The sequence below is a fragment of the Schistocerca cancellata genome, chromosome 8 (assembly GCF_023864275.1).
Source record: "Schistocerca cancellata isolate TAMUIC-IGC-003103 chromosome 8, iqSchCanc2.1, whole genome shotgun sequence".
Classification (NCBI taxonomy): domain Eukaryota; kingdom Metazoa; phylum Arthropoda; class Insecta; order Orthoptera; family Acrididae; genus Schistocerca; species Schistocerca cancellata.
This window is the reverse complement of record NC_064633.1, coordinates 604,248,645-604,266,710: the sequence shown is the minus strand read 5'-3', so window position 1 is coordinate 604,266,710 and position 18,066 is coordinate 604,248,645. Positions and strand designations below refer to the sequence as shown.

Genomic DNA, 18,066 nt, shown 5'->3' with positions numbered 1-18,066 from the left:
TTCACTGATACGTAGTATAAAGCTCATTGTTATATCGTCTTCCTCACTATTCGATCAGGAGGCTTCGCAGAATAATTTCTGCAGAGTAACTTCTCTCAAGAACATCCAGCATGTTGGTATCCCTTACTGTTAGTGGCCCAGTTTCTGAGTGAGCACTGGTCTTACAAATGTTTTAACAAGATTAATGCAGTCGTGAGAGATAAGAGCCTTTCAGAAACTTGTACTGTTAAGGCAAAGTAAGCTCTATAGGCTGTCACCAGCCGTTGTTTAATTTCGCCCCAGGTATCGTTGTTATAGGTCACGGTCGTCGACCCAGGTTTTTAAAATCCTCAATCTTCTCAAGATACAATTACTGATTTCGGCATATTGGTCATGTGGGCTCTTACCAAACCACACATTTAGTCTTGAACTCATTGGTAGTCAGTGCCGTGTCCTTAGCAGACTGTTATAATCCAATAAGCAGAAACGACAAATAACAGAAAAACATAATGCAAACGAGGACTTGAAACCCAAGATTTTGATTTGTAGTCTTCCGTATCTTCAGACACCGAGATAACAATTACACATGCAATTCTAGCATTCCATCAAGCTTATCAATTACACATGCCTATCATACATACACGAAGTTAATTTTGAGTGGCCGCCACAGGAAAGACTAAACTAGGTTTGGCAGAATCAGGCCAGAGAGTTAATACGAGGAGATAGTGCTTACATTGAACTCTTCATAATGTCTAAGCCAAACCAGAGACTAAAGCCCAAACTTGCGGATTTGAAGTCTTACATTTACTCACTTGGAACAGAGTTTAACTAGGTATGCTTGCCATGCAGGAATGAGGTTAATTATGGGTAGTCAACACAGGAAAGAATAAATTATAATTGGCAGAAATGGGTGACGGAACTAGAAAGAGAAATTAATTCACGCATTTCACTGTGTTGTCATACAATGAATTCCTCCGCGATCATTTGCCTTAACTGCTGGCGATTCTTCCGCGTTCCCATTGCGAATCCATCGATTTGCTCGTTAAGTTCATCGCCCCAATGGAACTGACTACAAGCAAGGCGAGGTCTAAACATAGCAGTCATATTCCCTCGGAAGACATCCGTTATTTGAATCACAGCTTCGTTAAGTGGAGGATAACTTCCTGAGCCGAAGTTGGCCTTTCAAGCTACTCGATGAAATGACGCGAGTCTTCAGTGTATGAATTGCTAGATCTCTGGCTATACAATAAGAGCAGGAGTTGATAGCACTAACGATGGCTCTCAGGGAGAGATCACTTTTACGAATTTTGGTTAAGTCATAAAGTCTGCGACCTGTAGCTTCTGTCTTCAGTTAGACTTTTTGAAAAATCAACTACAGCAGAGCATGCTGTTCAGTCACGAAACTCATCGAAATTTTTCAGAAAAGAAGAAACTATGAGGTTTAGTCATATATGGACAGTAGCTTCAGAAAATTGAGACATAAGTTTTATCTCTGACAGCTGACAATTTTTAGTTAAGTTTTATCTCTAAAAAAGATGACAGCCGATCACGTGCAAACTTCTACCACACCCCTTTCTACCACACCCCTTTTCCATAGCAATCTGCAACGGTAGACTTATCAGTCAGCCAGACTCAACGGAACCAGGAGCATCTCTGAAGATGTCCAACGCAGCTCTAAACGAAACGTCAGGAAAGAAAAATTTCATGGACAACATCCACACAATCAGGAAGATTCGCCAGAAGCTAGCATTTTTGTGTTTTGTTGCTTGTTTTCTAATCTGTTCCCAGTGAACTTACATCTCTCTCTTACTTGAAAATTCAATGAACACTTCAGTTTTTCGATACGGTACCAATGAACCTATGCAAATTTACACACTACGACACTCAGCTGCAAGACAGTGCGGTGTAGATAGGCACGAAGAACATAAATATGCGCTATGCGAGTTTGTGTGTGTGTGTGTGTGTGTGTGTGTGTGTGTGTGTGTGTCCGAGGGATGGAGGGAGTCGGAAGACGTGGGAACGAGCAGAGAATGGAATACGGAGTCGGAGATAGAAACCCGCATTTATCTACGTAAGATATTCCCACAGACATGCATCTAAAGACACTGAAAGACAGGGAATGCACCTGGGGGCAGGAATAAAAGGAATGCTAATGTTATCCAGAAAGTAAATTTCCTCGTGCTATTAAAAGAAAGATAATGTAGTTCCGTGGAAACCTGAATTGGACCAGCTATTTCTCAGTATACTCATCACCAAAACTGAAACACTTATCGTCGCGTACCATTAGCCTTATTTTGATAAGGACTGGGTCCACAGCCTTGGTAAAGTTACTGAAAGTTGTCATTGCGCTCGGTGCAGCCTAAGCGGAGTGACAACTTTCATTAGCCTTATTATCGGAGGTGCGTAGAAACCTTACACCTAGGACTGAAGCCAGCAAGTGACGGATGTCTCTCTGTTTTCGAGACTGCTACACTACTGGCCATTAAAATTGCTACACCACGAAGATGGCGTGCTACGACAAGAAGAAGATGCTGTGATATGCAAATGATTAGCTTTTCAGACCATTCACACAAGGTTGGCGTCGGTGGCGACACCTACAACGTGCTAACATGAGGAAAGTTTCCAACCGATTTCTGATACACAAACAACAGTTGACCGGCGTTGCCTGGTGAAACGTTGTTGTGATGCCTCGTGTAAGGAGAAGAAATGCGTAGCATCACGTTTCCGACTTTGATAAAGGTCGGATTGTAGCCTATCGGGATTGTGGTTTATCGTATCGCGACATTGCTGCTCGCGTTGGTCGAGATCCAATGACTGTTACCAGAATATCGAATCGGTGGGTTCAGGAGGGTAATACGGAACGCCGTGTTGGATCCCAACGGCCTCGTATCACTAGCAGTCGAGAGGAAAGGCATCTTATCCGCATGGCTGTAACGGATCGTGCAGCCACGTCTCGATCCCTGAGTCAACAGATGGGGACGTTTGCAAGACAACAACCATCTGCACGAACAGTTCGACTACGTTTGCAGCAGCATGGACTATCAGCTCGGAGACCATGGCTGCGGTTACCCTTGACGCTGCATCACAGACAGGAGCGCCTGCGATGGTGTACTCAACGACGAACCTGGGTGCACGAATGGCAAAACGTCATTTTTTCGGATGAATCCAGGTTCTGTTTACAGCATCATGATGGTCGCGTCCGTGTTTCGCGACATCGCGGTGAACGCACATTGGAAGCGTGTATTCGTCATCTCCATACTGGCGTATCACCCGGCATGATGGTATGGGGTGCCATTGGTTACACGTCTCGGTCACCTCTTGTTCGCCCTGACGGCACTTTGAACAGTGGACGTTACATTTCAGATGTGTTACGACCCGTGGATCTACCCTTCACTCGATCCCTGAGAAACCCTACATTTCAGTAGGATAATGCCTGACCGCATGTTGCAGGTCCTGTACGGGCCTTTCTGGATACAGAAAATGTTCGACTGCTGCCGTGGCCAGCACATTCTCCAGATCTCTCACCAATTGACAACGTCTGGTCAATGGTAGCCGAGCAACTGGCTCGTCGCAATACGCCAGTCACTACACTTGATGAACTGTGGCATCCTGTTGAAGCTGCATGGGCAGCTGTACCTGTACACGCCATCCAAGCTGTGTTTGACTCAATGCCCAGGAGTATCAAGGCCGTTATTACGGCCAGAGGTGGTTATTCTGGGTACTGATTTCTCAGGATCTATGCACCCAAATTGCGTGAAAATGTAATCACATCTGAGTTCTAGTATAATATATTTGTCCAATGAATACCCGTTTATCATCTGCATTTCTTCTTGGTGTAGCAATTTTAATGGCCAGTAGTGTAAACTGGTGACCAGAGAGAATGTCTTCAGGTGTAAGACAAATCAGAGAGTGGCGCGGGTGAGATGAGTTCTATAGGATGGATACTGGAACATGAGGTGTAAATAACGTCTCTAATATACGTTTGGGTGGAGGCAGTCAACTTGCGAGGTATCCGGTTGCGAAGCCGGACGTGGAAGAACTTTTGGTCGTCACTATGTGACCGGTAAGGGGAGGGATGGTGGCGGCGAACGGTAAATATCAAACCTCTCCGCAGTCTCTCATGGACTGAGGGTTGGAGACAGTATTGCCGATGGATGATGTTTCCTTTGGATGGCGATGTTAAGCTGTGCGCCGCCTTTAGCGCTGTTTGAGATGTGAATGGTATATGAAAAGTGCAAACGCCATTTTTTTCCCACAAAACGCGTTCTCAGTTCTATTTCTTCGCGGGACTCTGTTGCATGTCCCTCGACTTGTTAGAAGCGTCATATCATGGAGAAAATGTTTTCAAATATTCATTACTAGTTGTCGCATGGTCTTCGTGCCTGGCAGTGATTTCCAGGGGGGTTCCAGGTGCCATGCGTCAATGTTTCCTCCATCTAGCCTGGGCTGCTTTGATGAGACAGCACACAAGTTTACGGTGAGTGGACACAGAATCAAGAAAGGTAAATAAGGCCTTCGTTCATCAAGATCGTTGAGTCAGCTACAGCTACCAACCCATTTCAAGTAATTTCAATGCACGTAACTTCTTTGATTTTATAGATGTTCCTACAACACTGTTGTCAATACAGGCGTATAAGATCTTATATGCAGTACGATCAAAGTATCTCATACTCATCCATCACAGCTATTAAAAATTCTTGCACTGAAGTGGAAGTCTTCGTGCTTGCCAAACCCTACACTGGCCAGCAGGGATCTCTCACCTACAGAGAACTTTTGGGGCATTATAGCTAGTACTCTACAACCAGCTCGGGATTTGGACGATCTAACACGCCAAGTGGGCAGAATTTGGCACGGTATCTCCCGGGAGGGCATCTAACAACTCTTATCAATCAATTCCTACTTGAAAAACTGCTTGCGTAAGGGCCAGATGTGGATCAATGCATTTTTGACTTGCTCAGTTTGTGAAGCTCTTTCTCTTGAATAAATCATCCAATTATTTTAAACTGGGCTCATATATCCTGCCGCCCGGAGTGGCCGAGCGATTCTAGGCGCTACAGTCTGGAGCCGCGCGACCTGTACGGTCTAGGTTCTAGGGGACTGATGACCTCAGCAGTTACGTCGCATAGTGCTCAGAGCCATTTGAACCATTTTTTTCATATATCATCTTTATTGTGAGATAATAGGAACTGCTGTTCCTGTAATCGTTTCAACACAGTTTTAATGAGATTTTTCCTTCCCGGTTTTCCCCCTGTGACAAAAATTTAATGTCGTTCCATAAGACTACACATGCGCGATTATGAAGAACTTTCTTCCTGCACCTATGGTGCGTGAAAATTGCAGTGGTATTCTGTGTAGTAAAGAGAGAGAAATGAGAGCACCCAGTGTGTGCAGGTCAGTGGGTGACACGAGCAGCTGGGGCAGCGACGCCTCCGAAACAGCGGGCTGGACTCGCCCAGCGCTGAGGACGACGACGCGTTCCTGCGCAGGTGCCACGTTATTTTGCGCGAACTCAACTCACGTGCATCCTCACCTCCTCGAGTGTGTGGGTCCTTTTGTGATCTAGGAAATTTACTTTCTGGAAACCCCTTGTAATACACCCACAAACAAGCCACGGTGGCACCGATGCTAAGAAAGAAGAAACTACAGGTGGAGACAGTGGAGCGCGGAGGACCCCCGGTGAAGGCCCGGCACGGCACGGCGCGGCTTACGAGCAGCGCGGACTCCTGCGGGGGCGAGCGGGCGAGGACGACGGCGGAGTGGGGGACGACGACGCTAAGGTGGCGGGCGCAGACGAGCCAGCGGCCGGGGAGGCGCGCGCACGGCGTCAGCAGCGCGGCCGGGCTGACCTGGAAGACGGGCTGCGGCCCGCGGCCGGGGCCGGCGGCCAGCGGCGGCTGCGGCGCCGCCACCAGGCTGTCCGGCGTGAAGACGTCGACGGTGGGCTCGCGGAACAGCCAGCCGCCGTCCGAGTCGTTGCGCGGCACCACGCGCATGCTGATGCTCAGGTAGCCGTACCGGCTGAACACGTTGATGCCCGCGCCCAGCCGCAGAGTGTTCTGCAGCGACGCCGCCGCCGCTGGCACCGGCGCCGACACCGGCTTCTGGCGCGCCGCCGACGCGGGGGTGGCGGGGGTGGCGGACGCCAGCAGCAGCGACGCCGCCAGCAGCAGGCAGGGCGCGGGCGGGCGCAGCCGCGGGGGCGGCATGGCGGCAGCGGGGGCGGCGGAGGCGGTACCTGCGACACACCACGGGAAAGCGAAAACTGTAAACACGTCATCTCGTAACCGCAACTCTCTGGTCTGGAATAGTAAAAACAAAAAAGAACTACTTAACTGTGCCCACGGGTGTCCATTTGTGAGCCGGTATTTTGGGATTTGACAATTTAACCACTCTTGTCCCAATTGTAAGAAGATGGACAAGTCGATGGAATGGTGGCGTATGCCGATAACGTCTTGGCTGTGGTGTCAGGGTACTCGAGATATCAGTTGGAGGAGGTGGTGAGTGGGGACCTCTTCCGGATGCAGCAGTGGTGCGTAAACGACAAACTGACCATAGTCCCACAGAAACCCACACATACACTCCTTAAACGTCAACTTTCCTTACTTAGAAACCCTACAGTTCAATTATACGAGGGTCACTCCAAAAGAAATGCACACTATTTTTGTAAAAATACAGTTTTCATTCTGCATGTGTGAAAGTTTCACAGTGTCTAGATACATCCTCCCTGCTTCTTTTCAAACTTAACCTGTTCCTGTGAGTGGCGCCGTCACAGCATGTCTTGAAGATGGCTGCTACACTTGACGTGGCCTCGTACTGCACACTCTCCAGACAATGTGCAGAGAGTTTACGAATTGGTGACTACTGACAGACGCATGCCACTGAACGAATTGTCACGCAACGTTGGGGTTGGGGAAGGAAGTGTTTGCAGAATACTGAAAGTGTTGGCGTTAAAAAAGGTTTGTGACAGGTGGGTTCCCAGGATGTTCACAGTGGCTCACAAAGAAACAAGAAAAACGGTATGCAGCGAATTTTTGGAACAGTACGAGAATGGTGGAGATGAATTTCTTGGAAGAATTGTGACAGCTGATGAAACATGGCTCCATCATTTTTCACCAGAGACGAAGAGGCAATCAATGGACTAGCATCATGCAAATTCACCCAAGAAAAAAATTCGAAACCACACCTTCTAGTGGAAAAGTCACGGCTACGGTGTTTTTCGATTCCGAAGGACTCTTGCTTGTGGACATCATGCCAAGTGGAACCACCATAAATTCTGATGCATATGTGACGACACTAAAGAAACTTCAAGCTCGACTGAGTCGTGTTCCAACACGTCGGCAAAAGCAGGATGTTTTGCTGTTGCACGACAATGTACGGCCACATGTCAGTCAAAAAACCATGGAATCGATCACAAAACTCGGATGTACAACACTGAAATACCCGCCTTACAGACCTGACCTGGCTCCATGTGACTATCATCTCTTTGGGAAACTGAAACACTCTCTTCGTGGAACAAGGTTTGAAGATGATGACTCCCTTGTGCACGCTACCAAACAGTAGCCCCAACAGGTTGGTCCAGAATTTTACCGTGCGCGTATACAGGTGCTGGTTCAAAGATGGCGTAAGGCAGTTGAGAGGGATGGAAGTTATGTGGAGAAACTAAAATACTGTAAACACTGTAAAACTTTCAAACATGTAGAATAAAAGATGGATTAAAAAAAATAGTGTGCATTTCTTTTGGAGTGACCCTCGTAAAACATCTCTACCAGCGATTCCTTGAGCCCAGCTGGAGGAACAGTGTATCTTCACACAAGACACTGACACTGACACTACCACAATCTTGCTGTTAGGCAAACTAGAAGCTATCACTGCATCCAGTGACAACTCATCATGATGTCATTTTGACGTCCACCACAGACTTTGGAGCGTGCGGAGCGACCTGCACAGAGGGGTGTGTTCCTCAGATTTCAAAGAGACCTTCGGCATTGCTCCGACCGACGCGTCACTGCTGGTCCTCGGATTCTACCCAGCAGACATTATGGTAAGCTGTGGTGGAGCCTCCTACTCGTTATGTAAGGGGGACTTGACGAAGCCCAAGAAATTTTAGGCCAAAGGGTAACAATCAGCGAACCATAGCGGAGCTAAGATTAGGCCTTGGTGGAACCCATAATGAATTTCCTCCCAGTCTGAATAATGCCCCCGACTGTATTGCTTGAATTACGTGAATTCTTTAATTTTCGAATATGCAATGACCCATCATCACATCCCACGTTAAAAATTGGTTAACTCTCGACGTGCTCTCAATTGTTAAGTCCACTCCCGTGCGTAACAGAGATATGATATCTACAGTGGCGCCATACTCCGCTTGTAGTCGTAACAATGACGCTTCATACAGGGGCACCTTCAAAAGTGACGAAGCATGCTACGACTTTTGGCCACCTAGATAGCATTTGTTACTTTTTATAACATTCTCAAAACTTGTTAGGCGAAGTAATCGATAGCAAATGCTCCCATTACTAGTACAACAATCGCAGCAATAAGTGGAAATGACACCTACAAGTGGCTAGGTCTGCTCCAAGTTAGACGGCTGATGCACAAAACCATAACGCAAAGCGTCATGGGTACCTACATCAGTAGAATTTTCTCAATTTTGAAATGGAAATTAAATGGAAAAATTGGTCAGGTGCTAGTAGGATTGAGGTTCTGAGATTTCCGTACAAACTTAATTGTGTGTACAGACATGTCGTGCATCCCGAGAATCAAGAACCTTGACGATTTTTGTCTGTTATCGACATTGGTACTGCCCATATACCGAGTCCGGTAATTCCAAGACTTGTGATAATGTTTTAATTTTATAAGGGGCAGTCAAAAGGATCCAGTTTGAGTGCACTGCTGCAGAATGTATCCAAAGTAGTGCGACTCAGACGCGGATATACAGGGCGAATCACCTAAAACGTGCACCCCAAATATTGCGGAAATGGGAAGTGCTATTGATATGCGGACCGGACTGGTAGCCAAAATGATTATTAGTTGCAAAAGGCACCACTTCTTGAATGAAATGAGGACTGTTAAGCAGAAGAAACTCAATGCCATAAACAAGCCGTTATACCATTTATATCTAGTGCTGATCTTAAATTAAATTTTGTTGCAGACTACCGGCCGTCGTGGCCGAGCGGTTCTAGGCGCTTCAGGCCGGAACCGCGCTGCTGATACGGTCGCAGGTTCGAATCCTGCCTCGGGCATGGATGTGTGTGTGGTCCTTAGGGCCGGCCGCGGTGGTCTAGCGGTTCTGGCGCTGCAGTCCGGAACCGCGGGACTGCTACGGTCGCAGGTTCGAATCCTGCCTCGGGCATGGGTGTGTGTGATGTCCTTAGGTTAGTTAGGTTTAAATAGTTCTAAGTTTTAGGGGACTTATGACCTAAATGTTGAGTCCCATAGTGCTCAGAGCTATTTGAACGATTTTTTGTACTTAGGGTAGTTAGGTTTAAGTAGTTCTAAGTCTAGGGGACTGATGATCTCGGATGTTAAGTCCCATAGTGCTCAGAGCCATTTGAACCATTTGTTGTAGACTGTTAATCAATAAGACTTCATAATAGCAGATTCCAGTAGAAGATGCAATTCTCGTTAGTACGTACACGCCCAGCTGCGAGTTAACAGGTATAGAAACGCATCTTGTCTGCTCAGTTGAGCGAGCGAGCGAGTTCACAGTTCTGCCTTCGTGACGTACGCGCCGCGGCCTGTCTTTCTCGTGGGCCTCGTTAGGTTCACTGCGACATCAGCGCAGCGGCTTGGTACTTCGCGTACACCTCGGGATCCCTGCCGTGTGTTCTGTGGTATCCGTGGCTTACCCTGTACGTCGTACAGCGAATTCGTGCTGGTTACAACGGCGCGAGCTCGCGTGTCGCAGATTACGCAGACGGCGCTACCTGCTCCGAAAGTGGGCCGGACGGGCTTCGTAACGGGCCCGCGCCGCGGTGCGGTAACCCGAGACCGCCGCCCCTTGCCGCCCACGCTATGTGGGCCAAGGTGGAGGCCCGCAGACAATGGGCGGTCACCCCCGAGCGGCCGGCCGGCGACGCAGAACTGGAGGCCGCCGCCATTATTAACCGCACTGCCGGAACTGCGGCCTGTGACGTCAGCAGCCAGGCGTCGCCGCTCGTGGCCGGGGCGCGCGAGGTACACCGACTCACGTCGTGGCCGACCTCACGCTATCTCACGAATAGGACTTTCACCGTCAAAGTAGAAACTGCCACCTCCACCAGAAGGCGTATTCGTGCTGGGGTGCCACAGGGATCGGTCCTGGGGCCCGTATTGTACAGTTTGTACACTGCGGACACTCCGACGGCCCCCCTGGTGCACACCGCACAGTACGCTGACGATACAGCCTTCTACACGAGAAACGCGAATAAGGACCTGGTCATCCGTAGGCTACAAAATGTTTTAGATGACACAGAAACTTGGGCCCGTCGCTGGCGCATCACCATCAACTCTGAGAAGACGCAGGCAATGCTCATTACCCGCAGGCTCGGAAGGCGCGAACCTCCTCAACGCACCCCCCTCCACCTTTACCTAAACGGAAACCAACTCCCCTGGCGCAGAACCGCCAAGTACCTTGACGTAACCTTGGACTCTCGTCTTACGTGGAAACCCCACATAGACGAGGTCCACAGGAAGGTCTGCGCCAGAATGTCCATCCTATACCCTATCCTGAATACAACCAGCTCCCTTCCCTGCCCAGTAGCAGTAAATGTATATCAGGCCCTGATCCGGCCAGTAATGGAGTACGCGTGCCCTGTCTGGGGATACGCGGCGAAGCAGCACCTGGACAAACTCCAGAGGCTGCAGAACCGCGCCCTCAGAAGGGCACTGCGTCTACCCCTTGGATTCCCCACAGACGACCTGCACGCCGCAGCCGAAATCCCACTCCTGAGAGAGCGTTTCCAGGATCTGGCAAGGGCCTTCTATGAGGGTTCTTCCAGATCCGGAAACGCACTCATCCACTCCCTAGGTCGGTATGACATGTCCCGCGATAAGCACAAGCGCCCTATGACGATCTTCGACGACTAAGTCAAAGAGAAAATCCCAACACACAATCCCTAATCCTGTTCCTTCCCCCACAACACCAATCTTCTCGCCTACCCCAGGCAAGTACCAGACACACTCACAACAATCATCACATTATCACAGACACCTTAAAACTATAGAAAAATCACACACACACGTCCACAGGGGAGTAAAAGCCGAAAGGCTACAAACTCCCCCTCACACTTCCCCAAAGAGGGGAAAGTAAAAGATGAGAGCAGACAGAGCCGCACTGCCAGAACTGCGGCCTGTGACGTCAGCAGCCAGGCGTCGCCGCTCGTGTCCGGGGCGTGCGCGGTACACAGACTCAGGTCGTGGCCGACCTCACAAGGGGAAGGCCTCAGACACGGCCAACCGATTCGGCTCAAATTCAATTTGGCAGGTCGCTTGTGTACAACCTAAAACGAAGGAATCTTAAGATATTTTGGGTCAACACCCCCGCGTTTTTGAGAAAATCGCCCCTAAATGTTATGACGAGCAATCTACTCAAAATTGGCGGGATCGATAGGTAATTGTAAATAGAGTATTTTTCATCATCAGGTATGAGGTCCGAAAACGCATACTTTTCCAGAAATCGAGGTAAGAAAGTTTTACAACTGCCGCTTCTGTACCCACATGGTAAACGCTTTTCGCCGACAGCACCGACAGTCGCCGGCACGGTAGCTCAGCTCGTTCTGTCAGAGGGTTAGCTGCCCTCTGTAATAAAAAACTGAGTCAACGGCTCAACACTGCACCTGAATGGGTGTCATGGGACATCCGCACTGAACGAATGAATCGAACAAAACGAGAACAATTAAAAAAATTCCGCAACGGCTCAGGTAATTGTCTGGGATTCGGAGAACCCGGGTTTGAATCTCGAAGAAACCTAGCGGATGTTCTTTTCGTTTGTATTTTTCCATATCTCAATTGATAGGGATAGGAGGGATAATAAGGTAAGTAAATCAATAAATAATGACAATATTAAGGTAGTCAAATAAATTTCTCGAACGCCGAGAAACAGAACTCCCTGCTTCCGGTAGTGCATTGAAAATGCATCTGTCTTACAACACTTTTACAAACCAAAACACATCGTCGGTAACTTCCCGCTTTCAATCGTCTGTGACAGGCTCCCAACGCTTTCAATCGTCTGTGACAGGCTCCCAACTACGTATATATTACAGCGCTAGTCGAAGGGTGTACATCCTCCATTATTCAGATTATGCACGTGAAACATATGAGACAACAAACAATAACTAGTTACTACGGCATAAACAGACGACCTAATTACTACAAAGAACATACAGTACTCGTCATATGTTACTTACGGAAGAACACTGTATTCATTCACAAAACGTATTTCATTCGGCGCATTAACGATGGAAAAATGGCTACATGTACGCGCGAGGTTCGCGGCAGCCTAATGACGGAAAACAATTCTTTCCGATTGACTTCTGTTAGGCTCGTGCTGGACACCTTCACTCTCCCAGGTGCACGACTACGATATTACAAGAGGCAACCGGGACAACATAACTCTCCCCGCGTGCTTTCTGTCCCGTGCTTCGCTGTAAACAAGCGTCGCGCGGTTGGCTATCTGTGATCCCTCGTGAGGAATTCGCAGCACTGTTACTCGGAGTTGTTTTCATGTGACAAGGCGTAAAAGTTTAATACTTTACTAACTCACGGCATTTGGGAAATTAGTTTGCCTACCTTATTATTATCATTCCTTATTGATTTACTTACAGGGAACAATTGACAGGAATGAGGGAAAGAAATACAGTAGAAGAAGAATGGGTAGCTTTGAGGGATGAAGTGGTGAAGGCAGCAGAGGAGCAAGTAGGTAAAAAGACGAGGGCTAGTAGAAATCCTTGGGTAACAGAGGAAATATTGAATTTAATTGATGAAAGGAGAAAATATAAAAATGCAGTAAATGAAGCACGCAAAAAGAAATACAAATGTCTCAAAAATGAGATCGACAGGAAGTGCAAAATGGCTAAGCAGGGATGGCTAGATGACAAATGTAAGGATGTAGAGGCTTATCTCACTAGGGGTAAGGTAGATTCTGCCTACAGGAAAATTAAAGAGACCTTTGGAGAAAAGAGAGTCACTTGTATGAACATCAAGAGCTCAGATGGAAACCCAGTTATAAGCAAAGAAGGGAAAGCAGAAACGTGGAAGGAATATATAGAGGGTCTATATAAGGGCAATGTGCTTGAGGGCAATATTATGGAAATGGAAGAGGACGTAGATGAAGATGAAATGGGAGATATGATACTGCGTGAAGAGTTTGACAGAGCACTGACAGACCTGAGTCGCAAAAAAGCTCCGGGAGTAGACAACATTCCATACTGACAGCCTTGGGAGAGCCAGTCCTGACAAAACTCTACCATCTGGTGAGCAAGATGTATGAGACAGGCGAAATACCCTCAGACTTCAAGAAGAATTTAATAATTCCAATCCCAAAGTAAGCAGGTGTTGACAGATGTGAAGATTACCGAACTATCAGTTTAATAAGTCACAGCTGCAAAATACTAACACGAATTCTTTACAGACGAATGGAAAAACTAGTAGAAGCCGACCTTAGGGAAGATCAGTTTGGATTCCGTAGAAATATTGGAACACGTGAGGCAATACTGACCCTACGACTTATCTTAGAAGCTAGATTAAGGAAAGACAAACCTACGTTCCTAGCATTTGTAGACTTAGAGAAAGCTTTTGACAATGTTGACTGGAATACTCTCTTTCAAATTCTGAAGGTGGCAGGGGTAAAATACAGGGAGCGAAAGGCTATTTACAATTTGTACAGAAACCAGATGGCAGTTATAAGAGTCGAGGGGCATGAAAGGGAAGCAGTGGTTGGGAAGGGAGTGAGACAGGATTGCAGCCTCTCCCCGATGTTGTTCAATCTGTATATTGAGCAAGCAGTAAAGGAAACAAAAGAAAAATTCAGAATAGGTATTAAAATCCATGGAGAAGAAATAAAAACTTTGAGGTTCGCCGATGGCATTGTAATTCTCTCAGAGACAGCAAAGGACTTGGAAGAGCAGTTGAACGGAATGGATAGTGTCTTGAAAGGAGGATATAAGATGAACATCAACAAAAGCAAAACGAGGATAATGGAATGTAGTCGAATTAAGTCGGGTGATGCTGAGGGTATTAGATTAGGAAATGCGACGCTTAAAATAGTCAAGGAGTTTTGCTACTTGGGGAGCAAAATAACTGATGATGGTCGAATTAGAGAGGATATCAAATGTAGACTGGCAATGGCAAGGAAAGCGTTTCTGAAGAAGAGAAATTTGTTAACATCGAGTATTGATTTAAGTGTCAGGAAGTCATTTCTGAAAGTATTTGTATGGAGTGTAGCCATGTATGGAAGTGAAACGTGGACGATAAATAGTTTGGACAAGAAGAGAATAGAAGCTTTCTAAATGTGGTGCTATAGAAGAATGCTGAAGATTAGATGGGTAGAGGAAGAGGTAGAGGTAGAGGAAGTATTGAATAGGATTGGGGAGAAGAGAAGTTTGTGGCACAACTTGACCAGAAGAAGGGATCGGTTGGTAGGACATGTTCTGAGGCATCAAGGGATCACCAATTTAGTATTGGAGGGCAGCGTGGAGGGTAAAAATCGTAGATGGAGACCAAGAGATGAACACACTAAACAGATACAGAAGGATGTAGGCTGCAGTAGGTACTGGGAGATGAAGAAGCTTGCACAGGGTAGAGTAGCATGGAGAGCTGCATCAAACCAGTCTCAGGACTGAAGACCACAACATAACAACAACGTTATTAAGCCTCCTATTCCTATCAATCGAGATATGGAAAAATACAAACGAAAAGAATAACATCCGCTAGGTTTCTTCGAGATTCCAACCCGGGTTTTCGATTCCCAGCGAGTTACCTTGGCCGCTGCGCTATCGGCAATGTCGGCGAAATACGTTTACCATGTGGGTACAGAACCGACGGTTGTAAAAGTTTCTTTCCTCGATTTCTGGAAAAGTTTGCGTTTACGGGCCCCATACCTGATGATGAAAAATGGTCTGTTTACAATTATCTATCGATCCCTTAAATGTTGGGTCGATTGCTCGTCATAATATTTAGGGGCGATTTTCTCAAAATTGCGGGGGTGTTGACTCAAAATATCTTAGAGTCCTTCGTTTTAGGCTGTACACAAGCGACCTGCCAAATTTGAGCCGAATCGGTTGGCCGTGTCTGGGGCCTTCCCCTTGTCAGGATGCAGCGGAGGCAGTTTTATCGGAACCGAATTCGGAGTCGGAAGCCGTAAAATTCTTTTGTCGCCGGCGGGAGTGGTATTTACGTACACTGCACTGCAGAACATTTTATTACGCGCACCGACACGGCCCGATTTTCACTAGCCGAGTGATAGGAACCGAGCAGTGCCTTTCTAACCTCGCCACAATAACTAACAAGGGGAACTCCCCATCGCGCCCCCCTCAGGTTTAGTGGTAAGAGGGCCCAGTCGATAGTCCCGTCAAAAACTGAACACAGTTCAAGCATGAAAACAGGAAGAACGCGTACTGGACTGTGAAGAAAAAGGGCAAAATAGCAACAGTGAAAGGTCCAAGAACAAGAAGTCAACACACAGCAGACGCAGAGACAAATGGTGTCGTAGTTAAGTTGCTGATGGTGTTGGACCGCCAAACGAGCCATCCGTGTTCACACCTCCCTCAAGCCATATTTTCTTCTTTTTTTTCCCCGCTGTTCGCTTTATTGAAATTTGTGCCTGTGTCGCGGTGTAACGTCCGTTTGCAGACAGCGAGGTGTAAGGTAGGGGCCTATATTGACAGCTGACCCTGCACAACTACTCTTTTAGCAGCCGAAACGGAGAGGTTGTTTGTTTGATTGTTTGGTGGAAGAGACCAAACAGCTAGGTCATCGGTCTCACTGGATTAGGGAAGGACGAGGAAGGAAGTCGGCCGTGCCCTTTCACAGGAACCATCCCGGCATTTACCTGGAGCGATTTAGGGAAATCACGGAAAACCTAAATCAGGATGAACCGTCGTCCTCCCGAATGCGAGTCCAGTGTGCTAACCACTGCGAAAAGGGAGAGGCTTTCGAATGGGAGCCGCAAACGTTTCATGACAAGGTGACAAGCCAATCGAATCCTCCACCGGAAAATACGCCTGGTGCATCATGCACGGCATTAGTCATGTGATAGGAATCTCTTATCGGTGCACCTAATTTGTACGACTGGTAAATGAGTGAAATGTGTCTCCTTGCCCTATATAGGTGTTCATATGAAAGTGAATGTGATCACTCCCAATGAAATGATGAAAACGTAACAGTTTTGTCACATAACCTGTAACAAATGAACACAACAGTTTCACAAACGCACGGTTTCTCTGTGCTGTGTCAGAACATACGTTTTCAACGTTTCTGAAGTTGCCTTCCGTTCTGGAGGTCTTGACTCTTGAATTCCTTTGTTGCCGGCCGCGGTGGTCTACCGGTTCTAGGCGCTCAGTCCGGAACCGCGCGACTGCTACGGTCGCAGGTTCGAATCCTGCCTCGGGCATGGACGTTTGTATGTCCTTAGGTTAGTTAGGTATGGGACTCAACATCTTAGGTCATAAGTCCCCTAGAACTTAGAACTACTTAAACCTAACTAACCTAAGGACATCACACACATCCATGCCCGAGGCAGGATTCGAACCTGCGACCGTAGCAGTCCCGTGGTTCCGGACTGCAGCGCCAGAACCGCTAGACCACCGCGGCCGGCGTATTTTAATCCCTTAGAGGTTAAAGTCCCAAAAATGTTGAAGCACGTACTTTTTTATTCGTGACCGAGAAACCAAGTACCAATTTTCGTAGTTCTAGCATGAAAATTGACTTAATAGTAACATATTTTAGATAAACTTTTCATGCACCGCTTCACACCATTAGGGGTGGAACTTCGAATAATACCTTATTACACGACGCCTACAGTATAAGCTCAACACCCTCTCCAAAGTTGAAGTTTCTATCCTTAGCGGTTAGGTCTGGACGATGATGAATCATTCAAGACATTTCCTTCTCTGTCTCTTTCTCTCTCTCTCTCTCTCTCTCTCTATGTGAAACTCACGAGGGTGGAATGGAACATGATTTTGGGTGTCTGCTATACTCCACTGAGTATTAATTGAAGACTGAGTGTGTTACGAAATTATACTAACCTAAGGACATCACACACACCCATGCCCGAGGCAGGATTCGAACCTGCGACCGTACCAGTCCCGCGGTTCCGGACTGCAGCGCCAGAACCGCTAGACCACCGCGGCCGGCGTATTTTAATCCCTTAGAGGTTAAAGTCCCAAAAATGTTGAAGCACGTACTTTTTTATTCGTGACCGAGAAACCAAGTACCAATTTTCGTAGTTCTAGCATGAAAATTGACTTAATAGTAACATATTTTAGATAAACTTTTCATGCACCGCTTCACACCATTAGGGGTGGAATTTCGAATAATACCTTATTACACGACGCCTACAGTATAAGCTCAACACCCTCTCCAAAGTTGAAGTTTCTATCCTTAGCGGTTAGGTCTGGACGATGATGAATCATTCAAGACATTTCCTTCTCTGTCTCTTTCTCTCTCTCTCTCTCTCTCTCTCTCTCTCTCTCTCTCTCTCTCTCTCTATGTGAAACTCACGAGGGTGGAATGGAACATGATTTTGGGTGTCTGCTATACTCCACTGAGTATTAATTGAAGACTGAGTGTGTTACGAAATTATACTAACCTAAGGACATCACACACACCCATGCCCGAGGCAGGATTCGAACCTGCGACCGTACCAGTCCCGCGGTTCCGGACTGCAGCGCCAGAACCGCTAGACCACCGCGGCCGGCGTATTTTAATCCCTTAGAGGTTAAAGTCCCAAAAATGTTGAAGCACGTACTTTTTTATTCGTGACCGAGAAACCAAGTACCAATTTTCGTAGTTCTAGCATGAAAATTGACTTAATAGTAACATATTTTAGATAAACTTTTCATGCACCGCTTCACACCATTAGGGGTGGAATTTCGAATAATACCTTATTAC

General features: G+C 47.1%; 1 protein-coding gene across 2 annotated transcripts in view; it reads right to left on the bottom strand.

The window, feature by feature from the left end:
• Positions 1–18,066, bottom strand: part of LOC126095032 (torso-like protein) — a 525,311-nt gene that overhangs the window by 92,652 nt on the left and 414,593 nt on the right. For both annotated transcript variants that reach the window (XM_049909694.1, XM_049909695.1), the window contains one exon: positions 5,826–6,214. In XM_049909694.1, coding sequence (XP_049765651.1) covers positions 5,826–6,185 — 360 coding nt within the window. In that variant the 5' untranslated portion in view covers positions 6,186–6,214. The remainder of the gene's footprint in view (positions 1–5,825; positions 6,215–18,066) is intronic.